General features: G+C 37.4%; 1 protein-coding gene and 1 pseudogene across 1 annotated transcript; both read left to right on the top strand.

Moving 5' to 3' along the window:
* Positions 1–620: 620 nt before the first annotated feature.
* tnfrsf1b (tumor necrosis factor receptor superfamily, member 1B) lies at positions 621–18,824 on the top strand. Its single transcript, XM_067431189.1, has 9 exons — positions 621–785; positions 8,517–8,616; positions 8,716–8,841; positions 9,159–9,317; positions 11,099–11,189; positions 11,268–11,533; positions 14,557–14,625; positions 14,783–14,820; positions 16,436–18,824. Exons 1-9 carry the CDS (start codon positions 723–725, stop codon positions 16,811–16,813), a joined length of 1,290 nt encoding a protein of 429 aa, XP_067287290.1. The 5' UTR covers positions 621–722; the 3' UTR covers positions 16,814–18,824.
* Positions 7,238–7,354, top strand: LOC137058920 (5S ribosomal RNA; annotated as a pseudogene).
* Positions 18,825–20,533: the final 1,709 nt, after the last annotated feature.

Below are 20,533 nucleotides of genomic sequence, written 5' to 3'. Positions count from 1 at the left end.
CTGTCTGTCCACCTGTCTCTCTGTCTGTCTGTCCAACTGTCTGTCTGTCTGTTTATCTAATTGTCTGTCTGTCTATCCACCTGTCTGTCTGTCTTTCTATCCAACTGTCTGTCTGTCTATCCACCTGTCTGTCTGTCCACCTGTTTGTCTGTCTGTTTATCCACCTGTCTGTCTGTCCACCTGTTTGTCTGTCTGTTTATCCACCTGTCTGTCTGTCTGTCTATCCAACTGTCTGTCTATCGGTCCATCAATCTAGTTTAAACAGTACACCTGAGGGATTTGTACACTACAGAAATGTTCATGAGGCTAGTACAATGTTTTTTCTGTAGCGTTTGTCTAATTTAATATAAAACATTTAAGTGGAAAAAATCATTTTAATTTTTTTTTGCAATTAACAAATTTGCTTAGTGACTTAAATATTGCTCTGAAGCGGCTGTTGTTTATTTCCTCTTCATTTACGTATATATTTTTTCTTCAACTCCTTATTTGCAGGTTTAAACATGTTTTGACTGTAGAGTTCAGGAGGAGCTCATGTGTAGCCTATGCGGGGACTTCAGACAGAGAGGTCTGTGTTTGTGTGTCACACACACACACACACACACACACACACACACACATGCCGTCGCTTCCTGCAGGGGTTTGTCGTGCAACATTTCCGGTACGCAGAGCGCGTGAGTGATGGTCAGTAGTCGGCATTGAGTCGCGCGGGTCGCTGAAGGATCATGTTGATTCTCCTCGCACGGTTATTATTTATGACGGCGGTGTGGCGCGTGGCGGAGGGGAAGGTAACGAGCAGATTTATTTGTGGCTAACACACAATGTAATGATTCATTCTTATAGTTACTTTCATAAGTCTGTTTTGATGAAAAGATACCGCTGGAAAACACTAAGCAAAAGCTATTCTCGGATTCTAAATGTGTATCGTAAATGAAGTATATATTTAATTTCAGTTATGTTTTAAGTGTTTAAAACAGAGATTAAGTGTTTGGTTATGTCTCTAATGGTGAGCTGGCTACTGTTTTGGCTATCACGTGCATTGCATAACGTTAGCTGTCTACCTGGGCTGCATATGGACATACGCAAAATACTGTGCGACCTACCTACGTAAACAACTGTGTGGGTGTCATAGTGAGCTACATGAGCATCATAGGCATCCAAAACGTTGTGTTCTGCCTATTTAGACAACATTTTGGGAATCTTGGGCAGCAATCTATTTAGACTGTATTTTTTGGTCATCATAAAAGCCCAGTAAGCTGCTTACATAGGTGTGTGTGTAAGTGTGAAAGATGGACATGAGAAAGAACCCTACCTACCTAGATAGCACATGTTGGTGTCATAAAGTATAATATACTGCCTACATAGACTGCATTGGGTGGGAGTGTCTTTGGGCAAAACAAAGTGACCTGTACATCAAAAGTTACTCACATGTGTGCCAAGAAAGCATTGGCAAAGCTAGTGAACTACCTAGCCAAACTGCATAGGTATCTGAAATACATAGTGTGCTGCCTATTTAGACTGAATTTTTGGTTATTATAATGGGCATACTCAAGACTCAAGCTACTAAGATTGATGGTATTTTTTGAAAACGATGGTCATGGGAAAAACCTAGTGATCTGCCTACATAGATGACTCATTTGAGCATAATAAAACATAATGTACTGTCTGCGTAGATTGCAATTTTGGGTGTCTTTGCCAAAACAAACTGCTGAGCATCTCAACTAGTTTTTTGGGGTATAAAACCGGTTAACCAGAGGTGGACAGCAACTAATTACTTGAGTACTGTACTTTAGTACACTTTTTGAGTATCTGTACTTTACTTGAGTATTATTGGAAACTTTGACTTTGACTTCACTACATTTGAAAGACAAATATCATACTTTTTACTCCACTACTTTTCTATCAAGGTCCTCAAAGTCAAAAGTCGTTTGTAGCCACTTTGAAAGTCAGTGGATGATTTTTTTCTTCTTCTTTAAAAGGTGTTTGGGTTTTTCCAGAAAGCCAATCAAGAATCACTCTTGTACAGTTACACGAAGTTCAATGATTTCACAGCATTTTTTGAACACTGATTTATAGTTTATTGCAAAATGGAAGAATGTCAAAATGTTCATTTTGGCGAATATTTACATAAACAGTGTATAGGATCCATGCATTTGTCCTTAAATGAGCTTTGTAACTTTTATACAAGTATTTAAATGAGTTAAGTTTAGTTTAAATGTAGTTAGTCGTATGCTATTATGTCGGATGGAGCATCACTGAATGGCTTAAACCATGATGACAGTGTGCATTTATACAACAATAATAAAGTAATGCATTGGCATAAAAAAGGAAATTTACTTTTGATACTTAAGTACTTTTGAAAACAAATACTTTTGTACTTTTACTTGAGTAAAAATCAGTTTTTACAACTTTCACTTGTAACGGAGTAATATTTGACCAGTAGTACTTTTACTCAAGTAATGAAGTTGTGTACTTTGTCCACCTCTGTGGTGAACTACCTGAAGTACTTTCTTGAGCACCATAATTATCTAAAATATTTTGTGCATCATAGGCATAGGCGAAACAGTATTTTTAAACATGACAAATGAGAGAACCCTAATGAAGAACTAGGAAAAATAAAAGTGTGAACAGCAGTTTTATACATTATAAGTATCTCAAAGCCTAGGTGCAGCATTTTGGGCATCACCGGATGGTAAGCTGCCTACCGCAAGTGCTGTCTAGATAGGCAGTGCGTCAGATTGCAAGATACAGACATTCAGTGCAATGTCAAATAGTTCTCGCCCTTGTGGTCTAGATTGAGAGGGTGGGGGAGTTCACGTATACATCGCACTTTAACTAGAACACATCCGCGTACTTTACCATGTAACAAGACAAGTGAGCATGCTAATGAAGTTAATCAGCCTTTGTGTCTCTAACACTCAAGGCAACCTTTAAAAAAAGCTGCATTACAGGTTCTGCTTGCTGTATTTGTTGTAATTCCACTTACAGGATCACTAGTTCATGGAAAATAAAGTGCTTTGAGAAATGTGCCCTGGCCAAAGAGCATGCTTAAAAAAATAAACAGAGATAATGATTTGTGAATGATGTTACATACACAATTTTAGCCTTTTTAACAAACAAAAAATGTGTGTGCTTAGCTGATAACCGCGGTCACAGATTTGTAAACATGGCATGCAATGTGTTAATCTGTGACCGCTGTATCAGCTAAGAGAACAGCTTTTGCTTTTTTGGCTGACTGTTCAATCAAGGACATTGATAGCGTAAAGATAAGCGCTCATCTCAGGCCTGTTCTTCAGTTCAGCTCGGAGGAAGCTGCTGGTCTGTATATGTGGGTCGTTTCCCAGTAACACACCTCAGCAATTTCCTCTCAACGTCTTGAACGTTTGTCTTTTGCTTGAGAGGACGTCAGCAGTTTTGGAGATGATGCAGTCATTTTTCGTAATGTCTAATCTGCATGGTTATCTCAGAATGTGCATTTCCTGCTAAAAGCTTGAGTTTTCATTTAGAAGTTGACCTTAATTGGTAGAACTTTCATCTCAGATAGTTTCTTGGGCCAGTTTTTTTGTTTTGTTATAAATGAGTCATTGAAGCCACCACATGAATAGTGTAATGCTCGATTGCTAAAAACTCTGAGATCATTCTGTGCATTTCGGTCTGTGGCAGAAAGCAACTTCCTTTTTTAGGTGCACAAATCAGCAACAGTGCCGATAAAGTCTGTACAAATGTGGTCAGGGTTGTATTTTCAGATATGAGGGATTGTGCAGAATGCACCTTTAACTGGGAAATACCTTGACCTTTGAATGTGAAATGTGTGTTGTAATGAATTCATGTCAAACTTGTTCCTTGTTCCTATAGGACAGGGGAATCCAGTGTCCAAACTTGCTCCTTCCTGGAAGTTTCTAGTATGCCTAGATGCCTAATAAGACCTTTGCTGCATCCTCGTTTGCTTACTTTTAATATGCCCTAAAAGTATGTATTCACTTTGTGAAGAAAAAGTACAAACTTTTGAGCGGAAGAGGATGCAGCTTTTTTGGGATAGCTCTATCTTTATCGGATAGCTCTATCGCTTATTTACGTGCATCCTGTTCATCATCTGCATTCATTTCCTACCGAATCAGAGAAAAATGCAGCAACACATTGATCTGCCAGTCGTTGGTCTTCATATGTTTTTGCATAATGATGCATGTAAACGTTATTGACCACACGTATCTTTATAAAAGTTCACAATGCTGTTGCAGATAAAATATTATGTGGATAACATTGAGTGTTATTTGTGGGATAACATTGAGTGATATTTTTGTTATGTTAGATACAGATCATTAATCACCTTTTTATCTAAACCTCTACTTAACTGTTGGTCTCGCACATCCGCCATATCTGACCCTCGAGGAGCCGGATTGGACACCCCTGCTATATGAGCTCAATGCAAACATATTTACTCTTGACTGGTGCATCATTTTCTTTAGGCATAAAATAATAATGAAAAAAAATATATAGTGGTTCAAGCATGTAGCGCTGAAACCTTGTTGTAATTGTTAAAATTTCCAAGGATCAGCATTCTTCCTTAAAAGTGATCGGACAGACTAAACCGTACGTCTTAGACTTGAAATTTTGAGGGATGGTAGCTATAAAATGGGGGGAGGGGGGTGGGCTATAGTTATTGCCTGTAACTATGCAACCCTAAGTCCATTTGACTTGAAAATCGGCATTTGGTGTCTTTGTCCAAGGTGTAGCTAAGACTGCCTTTGAGGACATTTGCGTATCTCGAAAAACATGGCCGACGACCAATGAAGTTTGAGCAGGTATCAGACAAGGTTAACGACGGCCGATTGCAATGAAACTTGCTGGGCCAACATCCCTTGAGTCCTATGAGAAATTCAAAAGGAATCGGCCACCCGAGGGGCGACTTGGTGTTTTTCACATGCGTAAAGGATTGTATAACCCCACATTTTTCCGCACACATCCACGGCCTTCATTCCACATGCTAGAGCTCCTCATTCTGAGAAACTTTGCCTCTAGGAAAGCTGATGTCAATCAAATCATTTGTTAAATATTGGAGAATATTTCAAACAAATTTCACGACTAATCCTTGGTTTTTGGCTCAGCCTCAATAAAATTTATGTGTGGCGGCACAATTCTCAGGACAATAATTATAAAAAAAATTAACTTTGGTCTTTAGATAGATTTAGATGGGTCCTTTTGAAAACAGGTGTGGCCAAGTCTACCTAAAAACCTATCATTCCTAAGCAAAAACTTGATTCACTAGATGAGCACATGCAGCACTTAATTCTAAAGAAGCATAAATGGAGCTATAACTTTTAAAAAGCTTTAAAACCATATGTTTTTATAGTAATGTGGCTGTAAACCGTCTTTTCCATCTATGATAAAGTGGTTAAATACTTGCTAAATAAAACATAATATCTTTGTGCACATGTGCTTAAAGGTCTGGACCCCATTATTGCTGCTTGCAGCTATATTTTACAATTATATGCTGTGTAATATTCATCCTTGTGGATATCAAGAAATATTCTACATTTCATTTAATATTATAAATCACCTCTTGGAATATGTTATGTGTGGTGGGTTTTGAAAACACAAATTCAAGCTTGACTATTAAATCAGTCAAAAAATCCCAGATGATTTACAAAAGTCCCTTGCTTTTTTCCTCTGAATAGTTTATTTGGTTTCCCGATCTGAGTTTCCCGGTCATTATTGTTTATCTCTTGCTAATTTGCATATGATTCTTTAGCTAGTTCACAGTCATTTCCCTCTGATTTCACTTCTACTTTTGTTCTCCTCTTCAATCCCGTCATCAATGTTTATCGTGTATGTTCATTTTGGAAACCGCTGGAGATTCTGTAATGCATGCAAAGCTCTCAGGATATCAATCAATTGGTCAGAAGATTGTTAGAGGACAGAAAACGGCAAGTTCTTTATCACTGTCCATTGCCCTTGGCCCAAATTGTCCATTCACCTTTTCACTGCGCAGGTGAAGGGAGAGTAGTGTGTGTGTGTGTGTGTGTGTGTGTGTATACAGTCATGCTCAAAAGTTTACATAGTATACACCTGCAGAATCTTCAAAATGTTAATTATTTGAACAAAATAAGAGGTATCATACAAAAGCATGTTATTTTTTATTTAGTGCTGTCTTCAATAAGATATTTTACATACAAAATGTTTACCTATAGTCCACAAGACAAAAAAAGCCCCGTCAAATGAACCCTTGATTCTTATACTGTGTGTCGTTCCCTGGATGACCCAAAGCTGTTTTGTTTTGGGATGGTTTTTCATGAGTCCCTTGTTTGTCCTGAGCAGTTAAACTGACCAACGTTCTTCAGAAAAATCTTCAGGTTTCCAGCATCTTTTGCATATTTTAACCCTCTAAAGCAGTGACTGTATGTTTGGCGGCAGTAGCTCAGTGTAGGTTGGCCACAAACCGGAAGGTTGTTCCCTGGTTCCACCTGACCAAATGTCGAGGTGTCCATGAGCGAGACACCAAACCCCATCTGCTCCAGGCGAGCTGGATGAGGATGCCTTGAATGGCTGACACTCCTGTCAGTGTATGAATGAGTGAATGAATGAGTGAATGTGAGGCAAGATGTAAAGTGCTTTGGTGGTCATGGGTCTGTTGAAATATAAATGCAGTCCATCCATTTATCAGTTGTATGATTTTGAGATCATCTTTTCACACTGAGGGACGCAAACATAATTAAAAAGGTCCGAACATTCACTGATGCTCCAGAAGGAAACAATGCATTAGGACTTTTGCACAGGATGAAGTTGTCCAACTGTTTATTTTTGTGCATAAATGTATAGATCTTTTTCACATTTTGTACTACCCTTCGCAAGCAACAGAAGATAGTTACGTGTTTCCTGGAAGACAAATTAAGTACAATTTACCTTGATCTTCGAAATTCAAAAAGTTTTCACCCCCAGCTGTTAATGCATCGTGTTTCCTTCTGCAGCATCAGTGAATGTTTAAAGCTTTTTAATAGTTGTGTTTGAGTCCCTCAATTGTTCTGGACAAACAAGGGATTCAACAACAAACATCACAAAACAAAAAAATTATCCAGTTAACGAGAGAGTATTAGGAATCAAGGGTATGTAAACTTTTAAACTGGTCATTTTTATGAATTCAGCTTTTTTTTTTTTTTGTCTTGTGGACTGCATATAAACATATTTTATGTAAAATATCTTATTCATGACCATACTAAATTAAAAGTAACATTAATTTTATATAGCCAGCAGCCATATCACCCTGTAGCCCAAGACTGGTTTCCCACTGAAGCTAAGCAGGGCTGAGCCTGGTCAGTACCTGGATGGGAGACCAACTGGGAAAACCAGGTAGCTGCTGGTAGAGGTGTTAGTGAGGCCAGCAGGGGTGTTAGCAGAGGCCAGACCAAAGGGTGAGGGGGGACTCACCCTTTGGTCTGTGTGGGTCCTAACACCCCAGTATAGTGATGGGGACACTATACTGTCACAAGAGCACCGTCTTTCAGATGAGACGTTAAAACGAGGTCTGGACTCTGTTCGTTAAAAATCTCAGGATGTCCTTCAGAAAAAGAGTAGGGGTGTAACCCCGGCATCCTGATCAAATTTGCCCACTGGCCCCTGTCCATCATGGCCTCCTAATAATCCCCCTCTCCTGATTGGCTTCATCACTCGGTCTCCTCTCCACCAATCAGCTGGTGTGTGGTGGGCGTTCTGGCGCAATATGGCTGCCGTCGCATCATCCAGGTAGGTGCTGCACATTGGTGGTGGTTGAGGAGATTCCCCCTTCTATGTAAAGTGCTTTGAGTACCTAAAAAAACACTTTATAAATGTAACAAATTATTATTATTATTTTGTATAATCCTCTTATTTTGTTAAAATAATGAACATTTTTGCAGATTCTGCAATGGGAATATAAACTTGTGAGCATTACTGTAGATCCCTTTTACTTTCAATAAATGGTATTGTATTTATCATATTTACATATTGGCAACCAGCCGCACTGAAAAACTATCAAAACATCTAGATAGTAGATTTATGTGTGCCAGATTAGTGGTTGACCATGTGAGTTTGTTTAATAAAAATGTTAAAAATTAAATTAACAAATTAATATTTTAGCTCAAATAAAACAATTTTTCATTCATCAATGGATTTGTCAATATTGGTAGACTAAATATGAGCTAGTGAATTGGCTCGGCTATTTCTTAAACACTTTTTTTTGTAGTTTTTGACTAGCTTTATAACTGAAAAGTGCAGATTTGAGACCATCATATCAGCATTGTCAGTATCCGTCCATTTAAAGTGACCGTTTTCAACATGTCATGTCAGTGAACCAGTACAAAAGTTACTGTCCTAAATACACTTGAAGCAGAATTGGCGTCATTAAGAAAAGACTCAAAGATTTATATTGTTACCATGAGGAAACAATACTAGCATAAACTGCATGACATGTCTAAGTATCAGTTCCTGATAATCCAAGGAAAATGTCACTGACTGATATTTTTGGCTATGTCACTTTGTGTTCATAGGCATCACTTCCATATAGCCCAATTGGACAGACATGTGACAACTCAACCTCTGAATATTACCTCAAAAATCTGAAAATATGCTGCAGTAAATGCAAACCAGGTAGGTTGTAAAATAAGATTACAAATTTTTCTATGTTTTTACAGTATTAGTTTTGTTCAGAAACGACTGCAAGTTCTGACATATTTCTATTTATTCTAGGAACCCATCTGGAAGTGCAGTGCAATGAGAATGCAGACACCATCTGTGCACCCTGTGAAGACGGACAGTACTCAGATCTCTTCACCTATTTTCAGAATTGTTTCTCCTGTCCCAGTTGTAAAGAGGGTGAGTCGACTATTTTAATAAAACATTACACAATCAAAACAGAGGGCTTGTTTTGGTATTGATTGGAATATGACTTAGAAATAGTTAATCATAAAATTATTCTATCATAATTTTCTCACCCTCTTGTCTTTCCATATCCATACCTTTATGCATGTTTCATATGGATTACATAATATGAGAATGTTTTCCAATTGAATTGGTCCATTTAAAAGTAGACATTTCCTGTTTGCATTGATCGTATCTGTATGACTGTATGACCATTGATTATTTTCACTGAATTTCTTACTGAATTGTTGCTGTTCAATTCTTCTTGTTAGATAGAGGACTGATTTATGGGAAGAAGTGCTCCGCTGATACCAAACCTGTTTGTGTTTGCAAGCCTGGAATGTTCTGTTATAACTATGATTTCTCTAATGAATGTGAGAGATGTAGAAAATATAAGTCCTGCAAACCTGGTGAACACATCACCAGTAGAGGTAAGAGGCAAACATAATCTATCTACTGTACATAAACACTAATAAGAGCCTGGGAAGCCAGAATTGGAGATTTGCAGCATTTAATCCAGGTCTGTTGACCAAATACATTTTCATCTAAAGGTTACAAGTTTTCTTTTGGGAAAAGTCATTCAGCTTTTATCAAATAAAATGCTCTCTAGATTATGAATGCTTCTCCACGTAAAGAGGTATTTCACCCAAATATGAAATTCTGTAATTAATTACTCAACCTCATGTCATTTCATCTTTCGTTCATCTTCAGAACTGATTAAATTCGTCCCTCCATAGACAGCTACGCAACTAACACTTTGATGCTTCAAAAAGTTCATAAAGAGATCATAAAACTATTCCCTATGAATTGAGAGGTTTAGTCCAGATTTTCTGAAGAGACTATCGCTTTATGTGTTACACGTTACACGTATCAGATCAGTTAATAAAAGCCTAAATTCAATCTGTTCATCATATAAAGCTATTGAGTCTCTTCAGAAAATCTGGAATAAACTGCTCAATTCGTAGGGAATAGTTTTATGATCTCTTTATGCAGGGCCGGCGTTTGCTAAACATAATGTTTATTAAACATGATCATCATAGGGCGCCCCCTCAGCCACACGTTTAATTACTTATCAACCTGATTATTAGATTGAATTGATGTTGATTATTGATTATTAGTTTAGGCGTTAGGTCAGGCAAGTGCTCATCTTGCGCGTTCATCAAAAATGAGGCGTCTAAACCAGCGGATGCACAGGGACGGAAAAAGGAAGAAAATCGAAAGAAAGTCCAATATAGAGGTTAGTCTTCTTATCTCAACCAATATGTTGTCAAACAAAATAAAATTACTTAGTATTATCAATCTTATCAACTAATATTTATTTTATAAATACATTTAAACATCAAAAGGCCATTTCGCTATAAATATGGATAACTTTTGCATGTTATTTATGAAAAGTACAAACGCTCTCTGCGTGGACGTCGGAAGGAAATAAATACGGCCTCTCGTTTTTTTTGTTGTTTTTTTTTACTGGAGTAACGATAGATGCCATATTATTTACATTAAACACAAATATGCTGTGTTCACCATATTCCTTACAGCTAGTGGCTGTGGTGTAGTGGTAAGACGCATGGCATCAAGATTTGATGCAAATCAATCAGAGGTTCGATCTCGCCTTTTGCCACACTCGCTCTATTCCCTTTTCCCATCACATACCAGATCGGAAAGGCATTTATTTTCAATAAAAAGTGAGAAAATGTTTGAAACGTGGAAATAAAGTGTCGAACGTGTTTAATAATAAGTGCTTCTCGGTTAGGGGTAGGCCTAGGAAAACAGACATGCTGAATTAGAATAGAGACGATAAAAGTGAGTGGGTGGGGTGAAGGGGTGGGGGGCGCAAAACTCCATCTCGCCTAGGGCAACCAAAGAGCTAGAGCCGGCCCTGTCTTTATGAACTTTTTGAAGCGTCAAAGTGTAATTGTATAGCTGTCTATGGAGGGACAGAAGTCTCAGATTTCATCAAAAGGATCTTCACTTCTTAGTTTGTAGCGACACAAGGGCGAGTATTTAATTACAGAATTAATGTCAGAACTAACTCTTTAGTATCTATAACCACTAAAACTTGTAGCAAACGATTGCTGGTTACTTGCTATGTAAAAGCTGTCTTTTTCAATGTGAAGTACATAATTTGCCATAAAGTCTTTTGATGCAGATGTGAATATTTGTTTGATTAGGTCAGTTATATGTGGCATCATCATTGTGTTTGTACATGTAGGATCACCTAAAGCTGATGTCAAGTGTGAACCGTGTCCGTCTGGAACATTTTCAAACCACATTAATGCTGAGTCCTGCCAACCACACACAAAGTAAGATGTCAATGGAAAGAAACACTCACTTATAAATGCACACAAATGCTTACGGCTCTTTTTTTTTCTCTATGTAAGATGCGGTTCAGTTTTAAGACTCGGCAACTCTACAGCTGATACGCAGTGTGATAGGACGGCACTCCCATCAATAACAACAGAGGTTTCTCTACAAGTTTCATCCAGGCATCCTCAGCCAAGCAATATTAATAGTTTACAGAGACAGACGGAGGAAGTGAACGTGGCCACCACAACATCTCTGCTTCCATCGAGCAGCGTAAGCACAGCAGCGAGTCGAGCCACAACCAGCTCTAACCCAGATACCCTGACTCTAATCTCCTGCACTGGTAAATATGACGCCATTTCAGTAGAAAATGCTGTAAATGTAACATGTTGTTATCATGGTATCAGAATGCAATGCAGGAAATTGGTTGCCTGGTACAACAAAACAGTTGTGCAGTCATTATGCAAAAATGTTTGACTGCAGAATGCTGCGATCGATCAGAATCAAGTATTCCAGAGCGCCACTAATTGTGCTTTTGTTGCAAAAGCTTTTTTCCGATTTATTTTTCACATGGGGATTTAGATGTTTTTGTTTAAAGACTTATAAGCCATAAACCAAACCGGCCCGCTACATGGGGATTCATAGCAACAACAACAAAAATAAAAATCAGACAAGACACACTGTTGAAAAGTATGAGGGAAAGAACTACAATCCCATGAAGCATTGCGCATTAAATGAACAATGGATAAATATAAAACGAACGATTTCTGTATACACAGATCAGGGATAACATCATGACCACTGACATGCAGTGTTGGGAATATTGGCGTTATAGATAAATGACGTTACTAACAGCGTTAATTTTTTCAGCAATGAGTATTTAAACGAATTACTGTTTCCCCCGTTACAACGCCGTTACCGTTACTGAGAATAAAATGTGGCGTTACTATAACTCAGCTCGCTGAAGCGTATTCATCTGAACAGGCGCGCTCTTTGTCAGTGGACCTGCAGCTGTGTGTGTGTGTGCGTGCATGCATGTTGGGAGGTGGGTGTTGTACACATAACTAACTACGATAGGTGGGTGGGAGACAACAACATGATAATTCATTATTGGCTTAGGTAGTCACACACGCACAGTTCTAAACAATCTATTTTGTTCTATTGTTCCACTATATTACTAGCCTGACGTGCTCATACTCAATTCTAGTCAGAATATGAGTCTGAAACTGCTCCATTGGGCTGTGATTATGGGGCGTTTCAACCGAACCAGGAAAGACATCAATTGGATAGACCTACAACCAATCAGAGCAACGAAGGGATGCATTGTCAAATGTTAACAGACAGAGCTCAACTGCACTGTGTTACCAAGTCCGCATTTTTTTCCGCGGGTTGTTTTCTATGTCCGCGGGTTGAAGCGACTATTATGTGATATATAGACCAATGAATGCGAATTTTAGCAGGCAACCATGCCAAAATAACACACATTTGACCCCCCAAACGCCATTTTTCCCCCGGAGAACCCCCCAAGAAGCTATTGTTTAGGGCTAGTAGTTGGCAGGTTTTGTTATAAAAACTTGGCAACCCTGTCTGCACGCGCTGGAATACAACAATCTTTGCCGGTGTTGTAAAAAATTAATATAATTTAATGATACACAGAGTACTGACCCAACATGATCATCATTTAAGAGAGAAATTGTGAAGGTGAATGCATACAAACAAGCTCTCTGTTTCGGATTTGAACAAATATAATCCAAGCCACTTTGATGACGTGATGATTACGTTACTGTTGGTCATCTGTCCGTCATCGTCTAAAGCCCGCCCTGATGATTTCATTGGTCCGAACAGTTTCTGTTCGGGGATAATTACTCCTCTATGGATCGAGGCCAGACCGAACTTCCCGACCTAAAAAAATTGTGGGCGGGGCTAAGTTCGGCTGGCATCCAGGCTACTATATTACTAGTATTTACAATAATGTATTGAATTTGATAGGTGTCTCACATTATCCCACAGCAACATTAAAATAGTGTAGATTAGTGTACAATGTTTTATAATAATAATTTATTCTATTTAGTGTCCATTTAACATTTAATATTGGGAGCATCTAAGTTATATTTACAAATAGTTACTTTCCCTGGTAACGAGTTACTTTTATTATGGAGTAATTCAGTTTCTGACTCAGTTACTTTTTGGAACAAGTAGAGAGTAGCCATAACTTATTACTTTTTTAAAGTAACGTTCCCAACACTGCTGACAAGTCTAGTGAACAACACTGATTATCTCTTCATCACGGCACCTGTTAGTGGGTGGGATATCAGCTATCAAAAGTGTTCCAAGAAAGGAACAGTTGTGAACCGGCGACAGGGTCATGGGCGGCCAAGGCTCATTGATGCACGTGGGGAGCGAAGGCTTGCAACTGTGGTTCGATCAAACAGACGAGCTACTGGTGCTCAAATTGCTCAAAAAGTTAATGCTGGTTTTGATTGAAAGGTGTCAGAATACACAAATCATCGCTGTTTGTTGCGTATGAGCCTGAATAGCCCCAGACCAGTCAGGGTGCCCATGCTGACCCCTGTCCACCACCGAAAACACCAACGTGAGCATCAGAACTGGACCACGGAGCAATGGAAGAAGGTGGCCTGGTCTAATGAATCAAGATTTCTTTTACATCACGTGGATGGCCGGGTGCGTGTGCATGGAGGCCCTACCTTGCAATTTACAGGAATTAAATTATCTGCTGCTAACATCTTGGTGCCAGATACCACAGCACACCTTCAGGGGTCTAGTGGAGTCCATGCCCCGACGGGTCAGGGCTGCAAAAGGGGGACCAACACAATGTTAGGTCATAATGTTATTTCTGATCAGTGTATATAAACAATACATTTTATATGCAAATATGCATTGTTTGAAAGAGTTATTTTGACGTGATTTGCATATCACGATTCGCTGAATGGTGTAGACTTCTTTGCAGATTTATGGGTAATGTCGTTTTTCACCTGGAATGGCACAGTTTGGGCTGATGGCTTTAACAGAAGCATATACCATCAATTAACAACTTCATTAGAGCATTTATTAAGTTATTTTTTTAAAATCAATTCCCCTGTTGAGCAAATAAATGGAATTCATTTTACTTCCAGAACCTAACCCTTATCTGCCATGATATTAATGTGTTGTAAGAATAATCGAGGATTACCATTCAAACATATTTGTTAAAACCTGGTACTTTTTGTAAGTGAACAGTTAATGAACTTGTGTTTACACTAGCCTCGCTTGTGACAATGATTTTTTCATTCTCCCTCTGTCATGTATTTCCTTCCTGACCTTTCATTGTTTCTGTGGTCTGTCTTTATCTCTCTCTGTACTCTCCAGTCATTCTTTGTGTTCTGGTTTTACTGACGGCAGTGATGGTGATTACTTGCAAGTTGCGAAAGAGAAAAGGTATAGTGGGTTTTTTCATATGAATTATGACGAGATCAGAGAAGCGATTTAAATGTTATCAGCTTATGCAGATTCTGTACTTTTTAAAATGTTTTAATCATGATCAGCTATTGTTTTTAGTTTTGGTGACATCTTTTTTTTAATTAACTTTCTCCAGCAGGTTTACAAAAGGTTCCGATCACAGGGGCCAACAAGGTACGTTTTTAAGTGCATACCGCACAGTATGTACTATATGTACAGCATACTTAAAAAAAGAAAAAAAGAAAAAAGAAAATTATTTTGGTAAAGCTTTACCCTCAAAAAAAGTAGTAAAACACGTAAACTTCCAGCACAATAATAATTTAAAGTTTAAGTTCTCTAATCAGCAAGCATAAATTAGGAATAGCATTCCATCATAATGCTATTTTTCTAATGTTATTTCTTACATATAAAAGATAATTATACTTACTATTCCTGCCAATTAGATATATAATAAGGCTGTGAATTCACCCATGTACCTTTAAATAGGGCACTATTTGCCGTGGTGTCAGAAACCATAGTGGATGTTATCGAGTGCACTCATTTAATCCCACAATGCACCGCAATGAGTCCACGACTGCAAAAGCAGCAGCACTTCCACATGAGGAGACACAGCCTAAGACTCTGTGTGTGTGTGTGTGTATATATATATATACTATAAATATGTGTATGTATGTATGTATGTATGTGTATATATGTGTTTATATTATATATACACATACATACATAGACAGACACACATATATATACACACACACACACATACATACACATATTTATAGTGTATATATATACACACACACACACACACACATATATATATATATATATATATATATATATATATATATATGTGTGTGTGTGTGTGTGTATATATATATATATATATATATATATACATATACATACATACATACATACATATATATATATATATATATATATATATATATATATATATATATATATATATATATATACAGTGAGGAAAATAAGACTTTATTTTCACACGTTTTGTGGAATTATGACCAAAAAGTTCTATTTTGGTCTCATCTGGCACATGACTTTCTCCCATGACTCCTCTGGATCATCCAAATGGTCACTGGCAAACTTAAGACGGGCCTGGACATGTGCTGGTTTAAGCAGGGGAACCTTCCATGCCATGCATGATTTCAAACCATGACATCTTAGTGTATTACCAACAGTAACCTTGGAGACGGTGGTCCCAGTGGTCCAGCAGTAACCTTGGAAACGGTGGTTTACACACACACACGTATGTATATGTGTGTGTGTGTATTGCAGTTTATATAAATTAAATGACTGCACTCGATAACATCCACTATGGTTTCTGGCACCACTGCAAATAGCTGTCCCCTCAAATAGTGCCCTATTTAAAGGTATAATGGTGATTTCACAGTCGTATTATATCTAATTATAATTGGCAGGATACTCTCACATACTGTTTTCTGTGGCAGAGGTTCATGTAGGTTGTACACAAACTGGAAGGTTGGTGGTTCAATCCCTGGTTCTGCCTGACCAATTGTCGAGGTGTCCATGAGCGAGACACCAAACCCCATTTGCTCCCGACGAGCTGGATGATGACGCCTTGATTGGCTGACACCGCCGTCGGTGTATGAATGAGTGAATGAATGAGTGAATGTGAGGCAAGATGTAAAGCGCTTTGTTGGCCATGGGTCTGTTGAAAGGGCTATATAAATGCAGTCCATTTACCATTTTACTATATAGTAGGAAAGTATGCAAATTCCTCATTTCACTTTTCTAATCTCTTCAGCTAGAGCAGGTTACTTCAGAGAGCGGCATAGCTGAATGTCAGCATCTATTACCCACGGACAAATTGCAGAAGGAGCCCTCCATGACTTCATCGGACAGCCAGAGTCAGCCAGACTCCAGCCAGAGTCACAGCAGCGGCGACTGGCTGGAGCGCACCAGCCAGGAGGAGTCCCTACCAGAGCTGCCATCCGTCTCCAGCCCGTTGGTCAATCTCAACATCACGGCCACCTTCAAATGCCAGCTGAACTCATCTGCACTGACTCCTCATGTTGAAGCTCCACTGCCGCTCTCTCAAGAGGAGGTGTGCATATCCTGCCAGCAAGAGGACGGCAAGGAAGCTCTGCAGTCAGTGCAGGAGAGCGGCCTGTGTGCCTTCTGATCAGACGAACTCATAAAATGTATATGTTTAGATAAATCTATTTGCCAAACGCCCGAGTGCAATGTAATGTTAAACAGAGATTTAAAAAATTATATTATTTAAAAAAGGTTCAAATATAAGGCTGATATGCAGGCGACTGTTACGTAAGCGTGCTAATTAGGGATTTCATTATATCTATGCATACGATTCTCATATCTAGGGTGATTTAATTTCACAGTTTGATGATAAATGACATGCATATACTGATAAAATGTGTGTTTAGAAAAATGCACTTTGCAATGGATAAAAAAAACACATAAGTTGATTAATAAGCTCACATTACTACTTTAGCACTAATTAGTGTTTTTCAGTGATATCTGAAGAGCAGGGTGGCTGAACGCTGATTTAATTTCACATAATTTGATGATAGCAACTTGCACATAAACATAATGGCTGGCCCAGTTAGAAAAAATTGCATCATACTTCCTGCCACCAAAACTCTATCTGTCAAAACTAATTCACCAAACGGATAAAGTCGACCAATGATCATTTAAAATGCCAAATATTGGCCTTGCTGACATATTGGCTGACCTCTGTGGTGCAGATTCTTTACATCCATGATGTTTCGTTGCTTTAAAGCTTTATGATGACTTATTTAGTAATTGTCTTTAACTCATAAAATACTCCCTATATTGAGGCTTAAAGGGACAGTCCACCCAAAAATGTATATTCTGCCATCATTTGTTCACCGTCAAGTTTCTTTGTTCTGTGGAAATTAAGTGTCAAATCATCAAACCTTTTTTAGTTTTTTTAGGATTATACTGATCCCAGCAGAACAAAAATGTCATTTAACTTTAAAACTGGTCAGAATGCAACATTTGTATCATGTAATATATACACACACGTTTGTATTTTTCTCTTGATTAGTTAATAAATTAAAAGTAGAAATGATTAGGCTACCTAATACTTTTGGTAGCCTACAATAAAGCAAACAGATTTCAGCACTATTAAATAATCCCCAAACAAGTATCAAATATTGTTAATATCAAACAAAAGTATTATATTTACTTATAAGTGTTTTTGCTTTAACTGTTTGTAAACTATACAATAAGAGATGAACCAGTTAAAAGTGAACGCAGTTTTTTGCTATGCAAAACTTTTCTAAGAGATTGTAAAAGCATTGAGATGTTTTTTTTCCCATCTCATATTTTGTCCATGTCCCTTTAGGGCAGGGGTGTCCAATCCTGATTCTGGAGGGCCACTGTCCTGCAAAGATGAACTCCAACCCCAATTAAACACAGCTGAACCAGCTAATCTAAGTCTTACTTAGGAAACTTGAAACTTCCAGGAAGATGTGTTGAGGCAAGTTGGAGCTAAACTCTTCAGGACAGTGACCCTCTGAGTTTGGACACTCCTGCTTTAGGGGCTCCGTAAAGCGCTTGTTATCCAGATTTGAATCTGGATCAGGGTGATCCAATCCAATTTGGCTTTGAAAAACATGCTCAAATGTAAGATGGATTACCTGGCCCTAGGTGGAAAAACATAGGATTTCCAAAACCAGATCATTCTAAGATTAAACTGGTCCCTATAGTATTTTCTTTCAGACTATGGAAGTCAGTGGGGACCAGCAACAGTTTGAACTCACATTGATATTGATCAAATACTCACATTCTTCAAAATATCTTCTTTTCTGTTCAGAAAAACTTGAGGTTCAGTAAAAGATAAGAGTTTTTACTTTTGGGTGAACTATCCCTTTAATGAGTAATAAATTAAGCAATACAATTTTTGCAAAATGAAGCCAGCGCCACCCAGTGGTTATTTTCTCTACTTCCTTTGCAAAGTGTTTTACTGTTACACCACAGGTTGTCCAAAATGTTGTATAAGTCAACATACTGTAAATATATTGCACTTCCAAGTATATTGCCAAAGATGACAGATATGTATATAATTGTTTTTACATGCTTTTTAAACTTTGTAAATGATTTTGTCTTTGTAAAAATTTTGTATATACTTTTATAAAACACGGTATTGTTCAAAATTGTTTCTCTATATTATTTTTTCTATTAGGTAAGCTGTTTCTTTTGCTTAGTTACACATGACGTACCTCGTAGACAATAAATCAGTGATACATTTTTTGTATTTGAGCGATCTAGCAATGCCTTGGTAATATGCCATGGAGTTTTGCACAGGAGTTTATCTACCACAAGTCTAAAGCCTGGTGATATTTTATTCAGTGTGAATTGCTTTGATTAAGATATTTCATCATAGCCCAACAACTGTGGAAAGTACAGTGTAGTCAAGACCAAACTGTGGAAACTCCTCACCAGAACATCCATTATATAGACGCTACTGGAAGACCACCAGCACAAAAAGCGGTTTAAGATGAGGCCGGAGGACAGCCTCCAGCGGTGGATCAATGCAGCTGTTAACAGACTTGAGGAATCCCGGAGAAGTATCTCTTTAGGAGCTGATTAAATATTGATCATGGTTTGATGGTAGCTGTACTCCCACGTCGATTGAGCTGCTTGCTCTTTCTGAGCGTGGAACAAAGTCTTCAGTTTAAGCCACAGCGTGTTTGTTGTGGGACTGCTTCAGGAAATCTGGTTTTCATTTGTAGCTCATTTTGTGAATCACTTCTTCAGAACTGGAGCAGATGATGTAAGTATTTTACACGTGCTCTTTTGGACACAAACCATTAAAATCCTGTTGGGGAACATTGGGGTGTGAACACTTATGACAGATAGACTTTTATTATGGTCATCGAATGATTTCAATGTTTGATTCCTGTAGCTAAAAAAATAACCATTTATTTGTATTATATATATCCTCTCCACCAATCAGCTGGTGTGTGGTGAGCGTTCTGGCGCAATATGGCTGCCGTCGCATCATCCAGGTGGTGCTGCACATTGGTGGTGGTTGAGGAGATTCCCTCCTTCAATGTACAGCGCTTTGAGTGCCTTGAAAAGCGCTATATAAATCAAACAAATTATCTATATATATATTTTAAAAATATATATTTCCCCTTTGATTTTATTTTTTTCATTTCTTTCTGTTTTATTTTCAAATTAATAGATTTTGTTTTACCCACAGACTCAGACTTTCAATATGAAAATCCATCATTAAATAAAGTGAAAGGTAGAAGTCAAATAATTATCCAATAAAAAATACAAACAAAAATATAATCATCTATAAAAAATAATTTCACGATAATTTAATATAACACAATAATTTAATATAATAAAATAAGATAATATATAATTTATTTTCATGATATATATTTACAAACATTTGCCATTTATTTTCTTTAAAAAAAAATTCACCAACATCTTTATTTAGGAATAATAATATTTCTTAAATCAAGTTTAAATAATTATCCAATAATTAATTTTTTTAATTTATATGAATGATTTTATATATATATATATATATATATATATATATATAATTTTACATTTGTTTTTTTTTAAAGTATTTTTATGTATAGATTTTGTTTTACCCTCATCACAGACCCAGACTTTTTTTTTACTTTTTTGCAATATGAAAATGGAAAGTCCATCATTAAATATATGAATATATATAATTATTTTAATATTTTTTATAATTACTATACCTCTTTAAAAAAAAAATCCTTTTATTTTCTTTTTCATTTATTTATTTTTTTATTTTCAACGTCTTTTTTAGGTATAGATTTTGTTTTACCCTTGTCAAAGAACCAGACTGAAAAGACATAAAATATTATTT

This window comes from Pseudorasbora parva, chromosome 22 (assembly GCF_024679245.1).
Source record: "Pseudorasbora parva isolate DD20220531a chromosome 22, ASM2467924v1, whole genome shotgun sequence".
Lineage (NCBI taxonomy): Eukaryota > Metazoa > Chordata > Actinopteri > Cypriniformes > Gobionidae > Pseudorasbora > Pseudorasbora parva.
Note: the sequence above shows the minus strand (reverse complement) of the source record. Positions and strands in the feature narration are given on the sequence as shown.